This window comes from Micrasema longulum, unplaced genomic scaffold (assembly GCF_059751315.1).
Source record: "Micrasema longulum isolate JH-2025_06_02 unplaced genomic scaffold, ASM5975131v1 h1tg000669l, whole genome shotgun sequence".
Classification (NCBI taxonomy): domain Eukaryota; kingdom Metazoa; phylum Arthropoda; class Insecta; order Trichoptera; family Brachycentridae; genus Micrasema; species Micrasema longulum.
Window position 1 is genome coordinate 14459 of NW_028277865.1, and position 18757 is coordinate 33215.

The 18757-nt window shown below is 36.3% G+C and overlaps 1 protein-coding gene across 1 annotated transcript in view; it reads right to left on the reverse strand.

Annotated features, from left to right (window-relative positions):
* The window catches only part of LRP1 (LDL receptor protein 1), a gene marked incomplete at its 3' end in the record, with an annotated part of 184689 nt that overhangs the window by 14353 nt on the left and 151579 nt on the right, over positions 1-18757 (reverse strand). The window contains exons 62-71 of the mRNA XM_088229426.1: positions 17334-17521; positions 16779-16996; positions 15321-15417; positions 13850-14007; positions 11894-12093; positions 10805-10966; positions 8589-8741; positions 6067-6191; positions 3004-3147; positions 2115-2216 (exon numbers count right to left, since the gene is read on the reverse strand). Coding sequence (XP_088085552.1) covers positions 2115-2216; positions 3004-3147; positions 6067-6191; positions 8589-8741; positions 10805-10966; positions 11894-12093; positions 13850-14007; positions 15321-15417; positions 16779-16996; positions 17334-17521 — 1547 coding nt within the window. The remainder of the gene's footprint in view (positions 1-2114; positions 2217-3003; positions 3148-6066; positions 6192-8588; positions 8742-10804; positions 10967-11893; positions 12094-13849; positions 14008-15320; positions 15418-16778; positions 16997-17333; positions 17522-18757) is intronic.

The window sequence follows — 18757 nt, forward strand, 5'->3', positions numbered from 1 at the left end:
TTTATTTTATGTAAATGCCTTTTGGGCGTTAATGAACAAAATAAATAAATAAATACAAATATTCCCCACAATCAACGTTTTTTTTACATTTTTCATCCCCCGGTTTGACATTTAAAAATTTTCGGAATTCATTTGATGTGTCAAAAAAGCCATAATAATGAAGTTGCGGCCCGCGTGCCACCGCGTGTGCCGCGCGAATGAAGAATAAAAATAGGTAAACAACTAATAAAGTACTGGATTCAACTCCCTGGGGAGCTGTTTATATTAACATATTACAACAAAGATGAAGAACATTTAAGAGAGGGTAATATAGAAGTCTAGGCATCTACAGGGCTTATGACCTGTCAATGGCTGGTTTAAATGGCCACTTTATACACCGTATAAAATTCACCATTCTGCCCATATTTGAACATCTGTATTCCTTCAATTCTTTCATCTGTTGATGTTTGTGAAGTTAAGGAGCTGAAACCTTTATTTATGCGGGTGAGATTCATCTAATTGAATTATTTCCCCTACATACTAGACAATGCCTGAAAATGTTATTTTTTCAATTTTTATACTTCTTCATGGACCAGGTGGATTTATGTTGATAAATCTTCTATATTACCTTTTCTTAAATGTTCTTCATCTCTGTTGTAATATGTTAACTAATAAAGGATAATTTATTGTCTTAACCTAAATTGAAAGCAGGTGCAGTGTAATTGACCTTTTTCGTTTAAGTGTCTTCCTTTCGGTTAATTTTAGTTTTCCTTTGAACAAAAACGTATTATTGACTTTTACAAATCATGATACGTAGTTGACAAACATTTAGAAACAATAAAGTTTAAATATAATTAATTTGCGGTGTTTAAAACATAACAATAGAAATATTTAAAGTTATAAAAAAGATGGCTTAAAAGGTTGTCCTAAAAGTGAAAACAATTTTGCCGCAATTTCGATGACAGCTGTTTTTAGTGATGCCATTGAAAAAAAAGTGGTAATGTATAAATAAAATTTCCCAACATTTAGGAGAAAAATTATTGTATGTTTTTTTATGCAAAATCAAAATTCTATTTTCGTTTTTTCTTTATTTACACAAAATAATTTTAACACGCTGTTTTTAAATCAAATAAAAAAACAGATTACATAATATTGTTTGAAAAAATATAAAAATATTTTTAATGAAATCATTGAAAACAGGTTAAAAAAGTATTGACAAATTCCACTTTTCACCGTTTTTACAAATTTCTGGAAGTATATTTACACTATAGTGCAGCAAATCAATTTTATTTTTATGTAATTTCTATTTTTTCCATGCTTTTTCCATTTCCTCACTTTAGAGTTTTCCTCAGTTTTACACTTTTTTTCTTGCTCCCTTGAAAAACATAAAAAGGGTTTTTTACTATACTTATAAATTATTAAGGAGCGCAACAACCTTTGATACTGGCGTCTTCTTGACGAGGTCGGCAAAAATCACCATCGCCTTCTCACAAATGATGTTTTTGTTAATAATGTTACCTTGCAATCGCTCTTTTATCCGTATGAGAAGCAACCTTTTAACATCATCAAGAAAAGGTAACCGTTTCGTAAACATTCTTGACACTCCCATTGAAGCATCTATGTCGACTAATTGTACGAATGATTTTACATTTCATTCCTACAATTACTTTTATTCTCTTGTGGCTGTCTTCTTGTGATTTTTTCTCCAGTAACATTTTTGCAAGGATTATTAAAGTTTGCACAAAAAAATTACAAAAAAATGACTGAAAACCAGTTTGGAAAAATGTGTGATCTCGTGCAACACTAACATGCTAGAAGAACGAATGCTAACCAGAGACAGACGCACTGGCGCGGAAGCCCCGGCTCACAAGTGGATGACATGAAGATGGAACTTTCCCTTTCTGCGTCATTCATTATGTGAAATGTCACTCGTTAAGGGAGCATTTTTTTCACAATCTGTTTTGCTCGTTATACGAATTATTATGAGAGGTTCCACTGTATAACTCAATTTGGGATATAGTTACATCAGTTAATTAGTTTAATTATTTACAGTAAATATATACATTTTTTCATATCTGTCCCGATAGGCTAGAAAAAAAAGATATAAAATGAGTTAAATCATAAGGAGTTTGTACCTGAATTCACTCTCTGAACAATTCCTGGGCACACAGTTCTCCTCGTCACTTCTATCGCCACAGTCGTCATCGTAATCACAATGCCATCTTCCCGGGACACATCTGAAAATGAAGACCGAGTAAGTGCAAATATTTCTAATAACAAAGTATCCTATTAGGAATTTGAAGCGAGTGAAATAAGCTATCTGAGAAATATTAATCAACCTTACAAGGGGCTTGAAGTGGGTCAAATGTACTCTCTTCTGAAGTACTCTCTTATGATAGAGAAAATCCAAAAGAAGTTTCTGAGATATCTCTACATGAGAGAGTGCGGGTATTATCCTCGGCTCTACCCGACCGAGTTTCTCCAGGGTATGCTCGGCTACAACAGTTTAGAGACGAAGGAATGTGTATTTGACTACACATTTTTATCGATTGTTGCGCGGTATGATCGATAATTCTGAAATTATGATGAGCATTGGTTTGTATGTTCCTGATAATTACCTAAGACAGCGTCAGCATGGATTGTTTCATATTCCGATATTCAGGACCAACCTGCCTATGGCTATGCCTGTTGGAAGGGCTACCGCTATGCTGAACAACATCGCTCTGGATATTGATCTGTTCCATGTATCCAAAGGGGTTTTCCGGAGCAGGATTCTTCTACTACTTTGACATGAGTCTCTTTCGTGTATTTCTTTTTTATAATATGTACGTATTGAATGTATTTTTGTAATGTATATGTTATATTTAAAATAAATGAATTGAACTGAATTGAAAAAAAAATAGCCAACAAACAAATATCAACGTGAAATGAATCAAATAGCAGAGAAATACCGTCCTAACCTACTGGGACTTCGAAATCAGTATACGGGAATTAGCAAAATCTTTGAAAATCTGATAAACTTACTTTCCATTTTTGCACTTAAAGTAAGTAGGTTCGCAGGTGTGCTGACGAGGGTCTCGGCATGACTCAGGTTCATCTTCAGATCCGGGACAGTCGGGGTCTCCATCGCAGCGCCAGGACATCGGTATACAGCGACCGGACTGACATCTATACAATGCAAATACACATCAGTAATAAAAATTATAAAATATTCATTTAATAGTCAATATGTTTTCGTAGTTATGTAGTCCTTCAGTCATTTTATCCCACTATTTTATAAAATACAAACATAATCTAGTTTTTCATGTATTTATAAATGATAGAGGTTGTAAGAGCTCTCTCAGGTAAACAGGCGAAGTGGGATTATTTAAAATATTGTGAAGAAGTGATAGAATGTGAATGTTTCTTCTATGCCTGATACAAATGTTTCTTCTATGCCTATGTTGTCATAGGCGCTCACAGACATATGTGAGCGCCGCGGTGAATGAGTTTAAGTTTTATTTTTTTATTTATTTAATGCACAAAATACACAATTTTACATAGACACAATTATATGTTTTTTATGTCCCGACTTGTTAGAAAATTCCGTGTTAAGTCGGGACTCTTCGATATATAAATCAAAAATATTTATTTACATATTAAAACAATATACAGGTAATCAAAACAATATGCAAAATAATCAAAACAATATACAAAATATACAAAATAATAATAGAAAAATAAAAATAATAAAAATTTATAATACATGTCAAAAATGGAATCAAAAGTTATATGATAATACGTATGACAGTGATGACATACACATATACGATATATGTATATGGATAATAATGAAAACAGCAGTGATGTTATGCATTTATTCCCGAAGCAATCTCATACAGTGGTCTCTATCCCTCGATACAATCCAATTATGGATCTTCATCTTAAATATAGACGTTGTTTTGGAGAACTTAATATGTTCATCCAAGACGTTGAACACTCTTGGAGCTATATATGAAAAGTGTCTCCGAGCAAAGTACAGGGCTATTAGGTAGGGGGCGAGCGCTCTCACATCCTCAGGTCCAACCAGTAATCTATGAAGAAACAATTTTTTTTGTGAAATAGAGCACCAAAGGCTTCATCGTCATCATCTCCCTTTCTGCACCCAGTGAAGCATAAGGCACTTCATTGGTTAACCAAATGCAGCATAGTTTGATCATCTGGTACATGAAGGTGAGGCGATCCGTCTTACGTTTCAGGTGCCGGTTCAGGAACAATTTTATTTTATTTTATTTATTTAGTGCTCCACAAAAATATATTACATAATTGAATGAACAATGTATTTCTCACTAAAAAACCCGTGCCGAGGAAGACATTTTACAATGAATTGTTGACTTTTTATATAGGCATACAGAAAATAATTGATTTCAAATACACAAAACATTGTTACAAATCTCAACTATGTGTAGGTAGCTTGGATTATGGATATTTTGATATGTCCAGAACATTTTTTGGCAGACTGTTAAAGGATTTGTGTCCAAGATATAAGTGGGAACATTGACCATAAGATGTTCTCATTCTCGGTACCGGCTGCAGATCTTCAATGGCTTCCCGGGTTCCTATGTTTATGGCTTTGCTTTTGGTCTTGTGATTGAACTAATAACAGTAAAATCCGATTAAAAATTTGAATAACATCCATAACAGCCGCTGCTTCGAACACATATACTGAACCGGTGACAATTGGCAACTTTAACGTTGTCTTAAGAATTCTTTTTTGAGCTTCTTTAAGGGAATTAAGAGCGATTTTAGATGCTGATCCCATACTCTATTATACTTTAACACAGCGCAAAGTAGACTGTCCTTAAGCTTTGTATATGCAATTAATAAATGCGTTTGTAGTGTCTAGAGTCGATTATTGTAATGGTATCTATGCAGGTCTACCAATGAACAAAATGACTCGCCTACAATCTGTATTGAATGCTGCAGCGAGACTTATTTTCGGAATCTCTAAGCTCAGTCATATCACTCCACTACTTCGGAACTACACTGGCTACGTTTTCCACAGAGGTTTGAATACAAACTCTGTTGGCTTATGTATAAGTCACTGCACAACTCTGCTCCGGAATATCTAAGGGAACTATGCATTCCAGGTGAACTAGCTGACAGGCGTCTCATGCTTAGATCAGCTACGTCTTCGGCGAGAGGAAAAGTTATTATACCTCTACGCAAACAGCGCACTAAATTTAGTGAATGCGCATTTGCGGTCGCAGGCCCTATGGCATGGAATGCTCTCCCAGCAGAGGTGCGAGGCTGTGAAAGTGAAGTGATGTTTCGGAAAAAACTTAAAACCCACTTGTTCTCTAAATCATTTGAATAAATCCATAGCACGTGACAACAAAATAAATTGTTTTAATTAAATTACAAATTTAAAAGCTTCAATTAAATTTATTTAACAATACAATCACTATGTAAAGCGCCCTTGAGGTATTATATTACTAAAATGGCGCTATATAAGTTATTCATAATAATAATAATAATAATTAATACATTTCTCAAATTGTAGAATAAGTGCACAAGTTGTTTTATTCGGTTTGCGGTTACATCGATGTGTTTGTTCCATCTGTGTTTCACAATGAAACATGGCAGTTCGAAAAACCGATATTTCACATCTACCCTGCCAGGAATCAAACCGAGGACCTCAACAACTATATAAGGAGGCGGTCTTATCTCCATTGGATATCTTCATCGGGACTAAAACACGAAACACGGGTCCGGGGTTCTGGTTCTTTTTCACACCTAGAACTGCATTCTTCACCCACCTGGACACAGAAAAGGAGATGAAGGAGCCATGTGTACAAATTCTGAAAGGAAATCAATCGGAGATCTAGTGGTTGGTGCGATTGCCTATCACACCCGAGGTCCTAAGTAATACTCGGTGGTTTTTCACTGTAATATTTCACGGTGCCTTGAACTGCACCCGAAGCGTGAGGCTGATCGTCTTGCCTTCACGTATAACACAAATGAGTGCCGATACTCTGCAATTATAATACCAATACAGTGCCACTATCAGGTGTGGATAAGGAAATGATGACTGATTGTAATATTTACCTGAAGAAGTCTAAAGCGCACAGCCTATTGCTGCACTGCTCCGTCTCATCAGAATTGTCCCCGCAATCGTTGTCCTTGTCACACACCCACACTTTGGCAATGCAGTTCCCGTTGTTACATAAGAACTGGAAAGAAAGATGATGGAATACATATTAGAATGAAATATTTTCAACTTAACGATAGAAGAAAAATTATAGACCTTTTAAATTTATTCAAAATTGTAAATTCAATATGGGATTGCCCCGAACTGTTATCTCTCATCAACTTCAGGGTGCCTGGAAGAATGACTAGACAGGTGCCACCGTTTTGTAGCAACAATTCACGGACAGTGTATACTTGTAATGCCGTATTAAACAGACCTCATGAACTCGGCAATAGTTATTCCCACATATCTGATATATTTAGTGTAGGGTATTGTTCCGATAGAACAAACCTTTTGAACTTTTTCAAAGATGGTGAATAGTAATTATATTTATTTATTCGTGCATTTCATAATATATACAGTTTTTTGTTCACTTTGCCCAGCTGTATAAAACAGTACTTATGATTTTCTTGTTGTATTACTTTAGAATGTTTTATTATTTAATTTTGTTTTTTACATTTATTCTTGAATTGTTTAAACTTTCTACTGAATATGCTGTATAATTTTTAGGTTATTTTTTAAAATATAAATCTTGTATAATTTTTAGGTTTAATTTTTTTTTATAAATCTTGGGTATAAGGAAATTTATGTTTTTTTAAAAAAGAAATATTAAGCCAAATATGTTAGTATTATAAATAAAAATAAATAGAGAAATATCACGATGTTTTTTTTTTGCAATTTTAAATTGATACGGGTCGAGTAATAAAACATATTTATTTTATACATACAGTAAAACCTCATTTTAAGGTTCCTCGATTTTACGTTTTCACGCTTTTTACACCGAAAAATTTAGGTTCCATTTTTTTCCATACATTCTCATTCAAATATTCCCCTTATTAACGTTTTTTACATTTTTCATAACCCCGGTTTTATTTTCGTGTTTTGAAGGTTAAGGACCTAGACAAAATATTTTTAATTAAATCATTGGTAAATATGAATAATCCCCAATCATGACATTCATTTTTCTGCAGTATTTATTTATTTATTTTAAAGAAACAAACAGTCGACAATGATATAATAACATTTTTTTTAAAATACAGTTAAAAGACAGACCAGCAAAATTTCTAAATAAAAATCATAGATATTATTATATTTAATATAGTCTTGTAAAATAATTATATTTTCATGAAATTTAATTTTTTCCATACATTTTTCATTTCTTCACTTAAGCGTTTTCCTCAGCATAAAAAATATTTTTTGATTTATAATTTTAAATTCCCGCAAAAACCGTCCATTGCATCGGCCACGCCCCTGATACGTAACGATTCTGTTAAATTTTGAACTTTGTTTGTGCCCGTTTAAATTTAAATAAAACAGTCACGAATCTTGATGTCACAATAGTCAAGGCCGAACATGTCGCGTTTTTGCAGAAACATAATTTTATTTTAAAAGTTATGTATGAAAACATGTCCCCACAATATCCATATTAATTTTGAAAGTACAAATGATTTTTCAAAATCCATTTTGCATATTTTTATTGGTATTTGAAATATGTGATATTTCCCTATTAGAGTAGAGGCTACAATAGTAAAGAGTCATTCAAAATGACAGAAAAAAAATTCGTAACTCTACAGGGTGTTCTTTAAACCCTGTCACATCCGAAACTACGATGATCAGTATAGGCAAGAAGACATAATAGCATATTTAAAAAAAAAAAACAAAGAATTTTTTTTAAAATGAAATATTTTACAAAACAAATGGTTGCTTACTTCTGCGGGGGAGAAGTGAGGGGAGCGCGGCGCAGTGTAAGACTCCCCCCGTCCTCCTCCTCGTTTCACCCCTGCAGAAGTAAGCAACCATTTGCTTTTTTGATGTTTTATATTTTTAAATTTTATTCATTCTAAAAAAATATTTTAATGTGCCAACATGTCTTCTTGCTCATACTGATCATCGTGGTTTCGGATGTTACAGGATAAATATAATGATTCCAATTCCGAATTAATTTCATACAAAACATGAAAATCACAACCTCTTATTACCGCATTCATAATTACGGGTTTAAAGAACACCCTGTATTTAAAAATGCGAACTGGTGATAAATATAATGATTCCAATTCCGAATTAATTTCATACAAAACATGAAAATCACAACCTCTTATTACCGCATTCATATTTACGGGTTTAAAGAACACCCTGTATTTAAAAATGCGAACTGGTGATAAATATAATGATTCCAATTCCGAATTAATTTCATACAAAACATGAAAATCACAACCTCTTATTACCGCATTCATAATTTATTTGTAATAGGTCATACAAAAAATATTTGCTTTTCAACAGGTTGTACCTAGGCAGATTACACACAATTCAGACAAATACATTGTCAAAAAATTGTAGTGAATTGTTACGTTAAAAAATCCTTATTGTTATAATTAATTACCATAGATGGGGAGCATGTGCTAGCCGGACAGTCCTTTTCGTCCTCCCCATTGATGCAATCCCTCTTCCCGTTGCACCTCATGGAGGTAGGAATACAGCGGTCGCTGATAGTCCCGTTACCCTTGCACTTGATCTGCGACGAGAGGCATGTAAACTAGAAAAAAAAACATGTTTTATTTAACGGCATGAAGGCTGACGAGATCACTGATATAGACATGTCACTCCTGTACTAGCTACATCCATAGAATTAAGAATAGCCCAGAAGGAGCGTAGAATCATATTTTAATACATCGGACTGTGTCCAATAATTCCCCCACTTAGACACACTTACACCGCGCGCATTCGTGATGTCGCCGCGTAATGTTGCACGATAGGAAAAAAATCATTATAACACAAATGTAACATTAAAAAAAAACAATATGTAGTGTAGACAAGTAGATAAGTAAAGGGTCATTTAATAAGAGTAATTGAATTAATGAACTTACTTAAAATAGAAAACAAATTTTATTTTACATAAAACTGATATTTTTATATGTTAAATAATATTTGATGTTTTGAAGATAATGTCAGTCAAATGCCCACCACAGAGTTGTTAAATCCGAGATCCAATTTTCATTAGTTCTTTCATTAGATGAGCAAAGTAGGGTAAAAAAAATTACTACCCTGGCAACACTAACGAAATTTCAATTTTGTTTCATCGACAATCTGACAGATGGAAAAATAATTAAATTTTTAAGTAATGCATTTGCTATATACACATTCATTTGCTAATTACACATGAAATGTGTTAAATTACTAGCGTTGTTATTTATATTATAAAATATTGAAAGACAGAAACAGGAGAATGAAAGGAGAGGGAACGTTAACAATATGAACCATGACAGGTGGTTGCGCGAATGGTTGGTGGGATTAAGCGGCTTGTGGCTGGATGGACCGCCGGTGGATGATGGTCCACCTATCCTACCCATCCTGTGATCTCCCAACTTTCAATGTTTGTTTATTCTCCTCGTCTCTATGGCCATGGGTAGCTACAGTTGCTATGAGAACAATTTTCCATATCCATAGCAACCAACATCAACGACCACATTTTTTTTCTTCTTGATAATTTGTATTGTCAACTACCGCATGTTCATAATTTTATCTGTCCGCATCTGCTCGTCCTTCAATCTTCTGCCCGCATCTGAACACCTTTACATTTTCCGACCGCCGCGCCGCCACATTCATCTTGGCGGCCTCCGTGGTGTAGTGGTCAAGACGCTTGACTCACGCACGGAAGGTTCCGGATTCGATTCCCGGTGAGAACACAAAAAATTAAAATGTGATTTTTCTCAAGCCTGGGTGCTCTGTGATGTAATTCACCACTGTAATTAGGCCTCCTGGCCTGTTGTGGTGTAAAAAAATGAAATGTAATGTAATCTTTATATTTCCCAAATAACTATAGTGAAAGTGCTGTGTTCACTGAAAAAGGGAAAAACTACCTAGAAGCCAGGACTTGGAGATAGCATCCGGATTCCTGTCTCTGATTTTTGTCTGCTGTAGTTTGTTTGGCCACATACTGTTCTTTTCGCATCTGCCATCATCGCGCAAACGCATCTTTTATTTCCCCGCAAAATTTAACACAGATCAACAATTCAGTCAAATAATACTTGCGCAAAATTTAAATCGCCATGCCAATATTCTTAAAAGACGACTCAAAGTGTTTTAATTATTTTTATATTTTTGAAGGCAAAATAAATATTTGCATTCTTATAATTTACCTCGGACCTTGTCCGAAAGGCGAGCGAGATGGATCGGCCATGTAATACGTCAAGAAGGCCTCCTGCATGTCATAATGGAGGGGATGACCGAGGGGACAAATTCTAGGGGACGCCCACGCCGAGAGTACCTGGAGGACCTATTGGAGGACGTGCGCTGCTCATCATATGTTGACTTTAAAAGAGCCGCACAAGATAGGGAGGAATGGAGGAGAAGAATGAAAGTAATTGCTGCCAGCCGATCCCAGAATTGAGACCAGAGAAGAAGAATTTACCCAAATATAAAAATTTTTGGGCCTCTTTCAATGAGTTGTAAAGAAACTCACTATTAGAAAATAGGAACCAATTTGGGGTAGAGTGGGGTTTGAACCTCGGACCTCTGATTCATGAGTCCACAACCTGATTAAAATTTTGATTATATCATTAAAATATACATAATTAAATAATTGAAATTCTTCCATACCTTATCACAATCCAATTCATCCGAGCCGTCTCCACAGTCATTGTCCCCATTACAGAGTTGGGAGGGGTGGATACAGCGCTCGTTGTTGCACTGAAACTGTCCCGGCCAGCACTTGAAGTGCCGACACGAGACCGGCTCGTCCGAGCCGTCCCCACAATCATCCTGGAATCAGAAGAGAAACATGATTAAGGCTGTCATTCATCCCAATATATAGGGACTGTCACATTTGACAATAATAACGTTTTCCATAGAGAACATAATGTATTATTTATTTAAAATGATAAAGATTAGTCCACAGATTTTCGGCACTGAACTGAACTGAAAGGCATGAAAGGACATAAATTGGTAAATAAAGGTAGCTGCATGTTTAGAGAAGGAAATACGGAAGTCTAGACATTTACAGAGCTTGTGGCCTGTCATTGGCTGGTTTAAGTGGCCACTCAACACTGTAACATTCCCCATTTTGCCATATTTCTTACATTTGAAGATTTTTGCGAAGTTAAAGAGCCGACACCTTTATTGATATTGGTAAGATTCATCTGACATCAAAAGGAATATTCCCACTCCTTCATGTAGAGAAATAAAATAAATTTCTTCTGAATCCTAAGATAGTACTTCTTTGTAGTCCTCGTAGAGCAGTTGCAGTCGCGTGGATCAGTCTCCATCTGCTTCTGTCTTCAGCACTTCTAGAGGCCTCCTGAAGAGACACGGCGGTCTCTTCTGTCACCAAGTCTGTCCATCTTGCAAAACTTTTTTCTCGAGATCGAGTTCCCTCTACAGATCCCCTTACCATCAATTTTCCCATGTTATCTCTTTGCCTCGTAATGCGGCCCGAGTACCTGAGAACAGAGATTTTCGCAGTGGAAGAAGGACACTATTCAATATCCAATTCTCAGATTAAAGAAGCATTAGTCCTATGAGCACCCCATGGTATCCGCAACATTTTACGCCAGCACCACATTTCAAACACGTCTATCTCTGTTCTCTTTCTCTCAAGATCCAAGAATTACTTCAACTCACACGGTCCCCAAATCATCGAGTCACTCTCAGGTCTATTTCGAGCGAACGATTTGTAAATAACCCTCTCACCTGTGTGTCGCAGCGCCACCAGAAGGGAATGCACTTGAGGGAGTTGGCGCAGACGAAGTGAGCCATGGTGCAGTTGGGTGAGCACGTGCGACCGTCGTCCTGCAGCACGAAGTTCTGCGGGCAAGCGCACTTAGCACCCCCGCCGGGCGTCAGCAGGCAGAGCCCTGTGCAGTTGAGCGCCGCACACCGGAGGCTGCGGTCTACGGAAATACAAGCATACAGGTCAACAATTGCCAATGTTTTGATTACGTCCAAATGTCTGTATACAGGCTGAATTTTACTCCTTAGGGTACGGTTAGCATTTCAAAATGAAGGGATGCCTGTTCAGGGTGCCTAAAATATCTGATTTTTCAGAAAAATGCTTGTCTTAAGTAAAAAAAAAACAGTACATTCATTATCCCCGAAGGCCATCAGCGGGGGATGGCGGCCTCCGTGGTGTAGTGGTCAAAATGCTTGAGTCACACTCGGAAGGTTCTGGGTTCGATTCCCGGTGAGAATACAAAAAATAAATGTGATTTTTCTCAAGCAGAAGCACAGAACACTCATTCTGTGATGTAATTCACCACTGTAATTGGGCCTCCTGGCCTGTTGTGGTGCAAAAAAAAACAAAAAAAACAAAAAAAAGTACTAAAGTTGCTGCTATTGTGTCAAAAACATTGAAAGTTTGTTCTCATGCGCTAAAAACTTGCGAGAAATTAAAAAATGTCTGCCTCGGAGCAATGCTAGCTGCAAGCCTGTCTAGACCTTAAAATACCAGTCAAGTGCAGAAAATGCGTGTCATATGGTAACCTTACCCTAGGGAGATATTGAGATGTAAATTTGATGTATAGGATGGGTGTGCGCGAGCTGACTTGAGGTGAAATGAGAATGATAGTTACGGATTACAATTGCAGTTATTTATTTTACATCCTACATTCCATACAGAAGGAATTTCCAATAGCAAGTACTGGTGAAGATCTTGGGGCCAGGCAACACGAACTGTCAAGATGAAATGTACTGAATTATTTCGATGTGCGGTGTTTAGTAGTCTCGTCCAGGCTGACGTTGCAGCGGACTATGCATTACGTGACAAAGCAGGATTAAACCTGCCAACTTCACGGCTGTTGGCGTTTCCCGCCACAAATGGAACAGAGAGGGAAAACATCTTTGAGAAGGGAATATAAAAGTCTTCAAATATTCTATCAAGAAATGCTGTATTACTAATGCTCTTGTTGGCACAGAGGATGACATTTTGTCGGAAGATACAGACAATGACTCATTGGAAAGAGATGCAAAAAAAAATCGACACAGAATCACTGATGGTGATAATACATAAACGATTTGTCTGTTTTTTTTTTATGTTTTATATTACGAGTGTAAGACTTTTAGTTTATAATAAAGATGTTTGTAAATGTTATTATTTTTGTTTCGGAGTCAAAAAAATAGGGCGTGTCTTACAAATAATTCAGGAAACAAGGTAGTTTAAATGAAAAAGTTCAGTGCTATGGGAAATTGGATTTAAAAATGTTCTTACACAGGGTAAAAATTAGAGCATTTGATTGTACAGGGAAGTTTCTCAAAAACGTATGAAAAAATTAATAAAAATAAAATACTTTGGATGACATCACGAGTTCACGTGAATCAATCAATGATGTTGAGTGTCGCAATAGATTTCCGGTTTACAGGAAGCCAATTCACCAATCAGAAGAACTCACCGTAGAGAACTTGTGACGTCACAGGCGGAGTGATTTCGATATTGCAAAACATAAAAAAATCGTAGCACTGATAAAACCTCTGAACTTCTTCATTTGTAATCTGTCATATTCAGGGCATTTCATTGTAGAATATTCAGGACCCCACAAATGATCTGCTACTTTACATAACCTACATTGTGATGATGTCAATTCATCTTTATTTCTAGTATTATAAGTATTGTGTCTGTGACTATTTTTGGGAATGAGAGATATATCCGCTTACCAGGCACAGGCCGCTGTCGGTAGGGGTGATATATCCGGATGTCCATGGGCTTGTGCACGAGCTTGGCCATGGTGTGGCAGTGCGCGGACTGGTTGCCAGGGGCCGGGGTAGTGCTGTCCGAGATCCGGGAATGACGCCATTGGGCGTGCCTTTCACACCTTTAATAAAACAGTTTTACCCACGGTTAACACTTGTATTATGTACCCAGTTATTCGAAAATAGGCTATCTCCGCCTGCTGAGACATAGATCTAGACGGGCTTAACTCGGTTGACTAAAATGTAATGAAGAAATTGCTGCATAATATAGTAAAGGCCTTGATGAGAATGTTTCTGTGATGTTGAGGTGCCAAATAGCCCGAGACAGTGGTTTATTTCTCGGCTCGACATCTGCGCAGTACTGATGTATATGCGGTGCGTTACTAATGATATTATTATGTTTCTTTTGTTTACTATTATTTATGTGTATCATAATTTTTATATGTATAAAATCTACATGTATTTTATTTCTTTACTTTGGACAATTTGTGGAAACCTGTTATTGGTTCTAAGGTAATGCAATATATCTGTTACTTACTATAAATATATATGTAGAACTGTAATATAATATAATAAAATATGATAAAAGAAAATATAATAAAATAAAATAAAACAAAATATGAGAAAATAAAATAAAACCAAATATAATAAAATAAGCAAAATATTGTAAAATAAAATAAAACAAAATATGAGAAAATAAAATAAAACAAATATAATAAAATAAAACAAAAAATAATAAAATAAAACAAAATATGAGAAAATAAAATAAAACCAAATATAATAAAACAAAACAAAATATAATTAAATAAAATAAAATAAAATAAAATACAATAAAATAAAATACAATAAAATAAAACTAAATAAAATTAAATAAAACCAAATATAATAAAAGAAGTATAATGTTATAAAAATAAAATAAAACATTATAAAATAAAACAAAAAATAATTAAATATAATAAAATAAAAAAATACAAATGAAAATAAATAAATATGGTTTTACATGATGACCTAAAATACGAGGTATGTCAAGAAAGTAAGTTCAGTTTGTATTTCTTGCCACCATAGTGCTGCAATTGCAGTTTAGCGCATGCGTGGCACTTATCCTGATCTATTGAGAAGCAGTTGACGCCATTGCGAGTTAGCAGAGTGTAGTGTATGCTTCGTGGTGCTTATTTGAAATGCCAAAAATAATTGAAAATCGGGTTGCTTGCGAGATAAGCTCTGTAATTCGTTTCCTTAACGCGAAGAACAATAAAACAGTCCACATTCATTTGTGGCGTATGCGGAGAACATGTAATAAATTATAAAATGGTAAGGAGATGAGTGGGACAGTTCAATGAGGGCAATGTGCACGAACCAGTTCGAGTTCATCACTAATCGAAGATTTGCCATCACAATCTTCATCGAGCTGTCTCAACCACTCTCATTAATTTACCTCTCTATAGTTTTAGTTTCCCAGTCACTCCAGTAGATGTGCCCCTCCCACACGGCGATGGCGAAGATGTGATGAAGATTCAGCAGTGGATTTTTAGCTACAGACAATAGAAAGAAATTATATTTACTTTGCAAATAAATACAATAATTGTGTTAATATATTACTACGGAAATAAATAACATTTTAAAGAATGACCAGTCATTTATTTACTCATTCAAAATTACACTCGTTTATAGATTCAAGAACTTATTAAGGCTTTAAGACTGTGCCCTATCTGTTCTGCCTAAGTTTGCACATCTACCATTCCTTCAATTTTTCGTCTGTTGATCTTTGCGAAGTTAAAAGGCTGAAACCTTTATTGATGCAGGTGAAAGACAACATACGAGGCGCAGTTCGAGCCCTCCCACACCTGTTCTAAATACTCCCGTTGGGGGCGCTCTCTGTGATTCGTGCCCTCAGTCATTCCCTCTATTATGTCATGCAGGAGACCCCCATGGCGTATAATGTGGCCGATCCACTGGGCTCCCCTCACTGAGATGGTTTTGATTATGTGTCTCCCTTCTTCGATTCTACTGAGAACCTCGACTCCTCCCCTATTCTGTGTGAAAAAGACAGCTGCGTGTCGGACTCACTTTTCCTAACCTAGAAGAATCAACGTTTCGCTGTCCCGTTTTCCACACCGCAAAACTGAACCGATTTGCTTTTTTTGTGATTTTGGATGGTCTTAGCTCCCATAAGAAACTATTGGAAAGAGTCCAAAGATAAGCTACAAACTTGTCGGCAAGCCTAAAACGGCTTCCATATGCGGAGAGACTGAAAATCGCGGCCTCACAATGCTGCAGGAACGGCGAGAAAGGGGTGACCTGATAGACATACGAGATACTCAACGGTCACTATAGCTGCCCAAATTTGGCAGCAATATCCCATGTTCAAGCTTAAACACGATGCTCGTCTTCGAGGCCACAGTCTCAGGCTGGAGAAAACCAGATTCAATTTAAATCCACGAAAGAATTTCCTGAACAAAAGGGTTGTTGATGGTTGGAATAAGCTGCCACAGGAGCTGATCTCAACGTGTAGTCTAAACGGGTTCAAAAATAGACTAGATTTGTTTGGGAAAAGTTAAAGTGCCCCAACAGTTAACTATCGTTAAAATAGATTTAAGCATATCAGATTTAAGCTGCTCGCTTAAAATGTATATAATAATAATTATAATAATTTATCAATAAAGCAAAACAATAGAAACATGCCAATGGTAAATATCGCATAATCCAGGGTGCAAATTCGGGAACATGTTTGTATTAAAAAAAGTCAGATCGCCATTCCTCATAACTTAATCAATCTCTCTCCTCCATCTCAATCCTCAATCATCAATAATATTGCTTCTGTTGGTATGATTCAAAGCGATGTTTCTAGTATCTGTAGCGCTGAAAAAATTAAACATTGTTTGGATCAGCTTACCTCTACTGAACAGGAACCGAATGTTCTTCCCGTCCAGGTCGGCGACGGCGATGTAGTCCTCCTTGGCGTCGGCGAAGTAGAGTTCTCGGCTCTCGTGCGAGATGGACAGGGCGTTGGGCCACACCAGCGAGGAGTTGATGATGACCTGCGGATCCGACCCGTCCATGCCGGCGCGCCCTATGTGCGCGCTCTCGCCCCAGTCGGACCAGTACATCATCCTGGGGGCGAAGGCCACAGCTGATTAGCAAACGACTGAGGTACTACTTCAGACGATGACTGATTGCTAGTCATTTGTGTGTCTTTTTGTACAATTGCACTTATTTTTTTATTGCTATATTTTTCTTACATTTTTAAAAAACTTTGGGACATGTTTCTTCAGACGTGATTTTAACAAAGTTGCTGCAGAAACATCTTTAATAGTGGGTGGGAGATGATTCCACAGTGAAGCCACATAGAAATTAATGAATTTGTAAAGGTATAGGAATAATGAATAAGAATGTTCGTATGAAATTATATAAACATTGATAACATGATAAGAAAGATAATGTTTGTTACCCGTGTTTGGGGTCCAGGGCGATGGCCCTGGGCTCCTGTAGCCCCTTGCTCAGCAGCACCTTGCGGTGGCGCCCGTCGAGGCGAGAGGCCTCGATGGTGTCGTGCCCCTTATCGCACCAGTACAGATTGCGCCCTACCCAGTCGATGGCCAGCCCGTCGGGGTTCTGCAGAGTGGCCGAGTGAAGGATCTGGGAGACGGTGAAAGAAGAAAAAAATTACAGCAGTGAAGCTATGATTTTCATGATTGATTAATTGATCGTCTCTGTCCGGGCGGATAAAGAATACAGCTCTGTGCGTGAAATGGAACCAGAATTCAGGACGAATGTTTTTTACCCTCTGGTAAAAATTTCAGAAAAAAGTCCGCCGTGTAGTGTAGTGGTTGGTGTCTTCGCTTACTACGCTTGAGGTCCTGGGTTCAATTCCTGGGAAGGTTCGCATGAAATATGGTTTAAAAGGTGGTTTTACACAGAAATATTTTACTGTCCATGGGCTGGCACTTGAAGCGAAAGACTGATCACCTTATCTTCACGTAACAGATGCTCGAGATACGCTGCATTTAATTTTCGAGTTCAATGCCCTGTGCGCCACTGGGTGTGCTATATGGCCTCCTAAGAAGGAAAATCAAATTGAGGTTAGGTCATTTTCATGGACATGTCAACGGTCCCTACATATATGATCGAATCTGCATTTTGCGAGGTTTACTCTATCTATTGTATTTCAATGGGCACATGTTTGGCAGTTCTACAGTATCCGATTAAAATAAACATCAAGGTTTGTTTTTGCTCTGCTGTAAACCTTTTCAATCAATTAATTAAAAATAACACATACATTACAAAATAAAATTCAAGACGTACGTATTTTTAAAAAGAAAGATTTTAAGAATATAAACACATTGAAATATCTTTACACATCTCTAGTTAGAAGCCAACTAGATTATAATTCTCCAATATGGTCACCTTATCAAATCACTTTCTCAGATTCTATTGAGAGAATTCAGAATAAGCTTCTTAGATGTATAAATTTTAAGATGGATTTTTCTACTAATCAATTAAATTATAACAAAATTTTAGACTCTTAAATTAAATAAATTGCAAGAACGAAGAACATCGACCGATCTTACGACTTTATTTAAAATAATAAAACCAATGTTTGATACCCCTGATCTACTGAAATTGATTTCATTCTATGTACCACCTAGGTTAAGCGGAACATCTACAATATTTTACAGTCAAAATTCTGGAACGGTAGCTCAATATAACTCACCTATTGTTAGATTACAGAATACCAAGAATGAATATGCATCTTATTTTGATATATTTAGTTTATATCTGCCTAACTTAAAAAATAAAGTGACCAACATATTTTTATCAAAAAGAGCAAATCATCTTCAGGAGATTGGGTTGGAATAGTTATAATTTGATTGA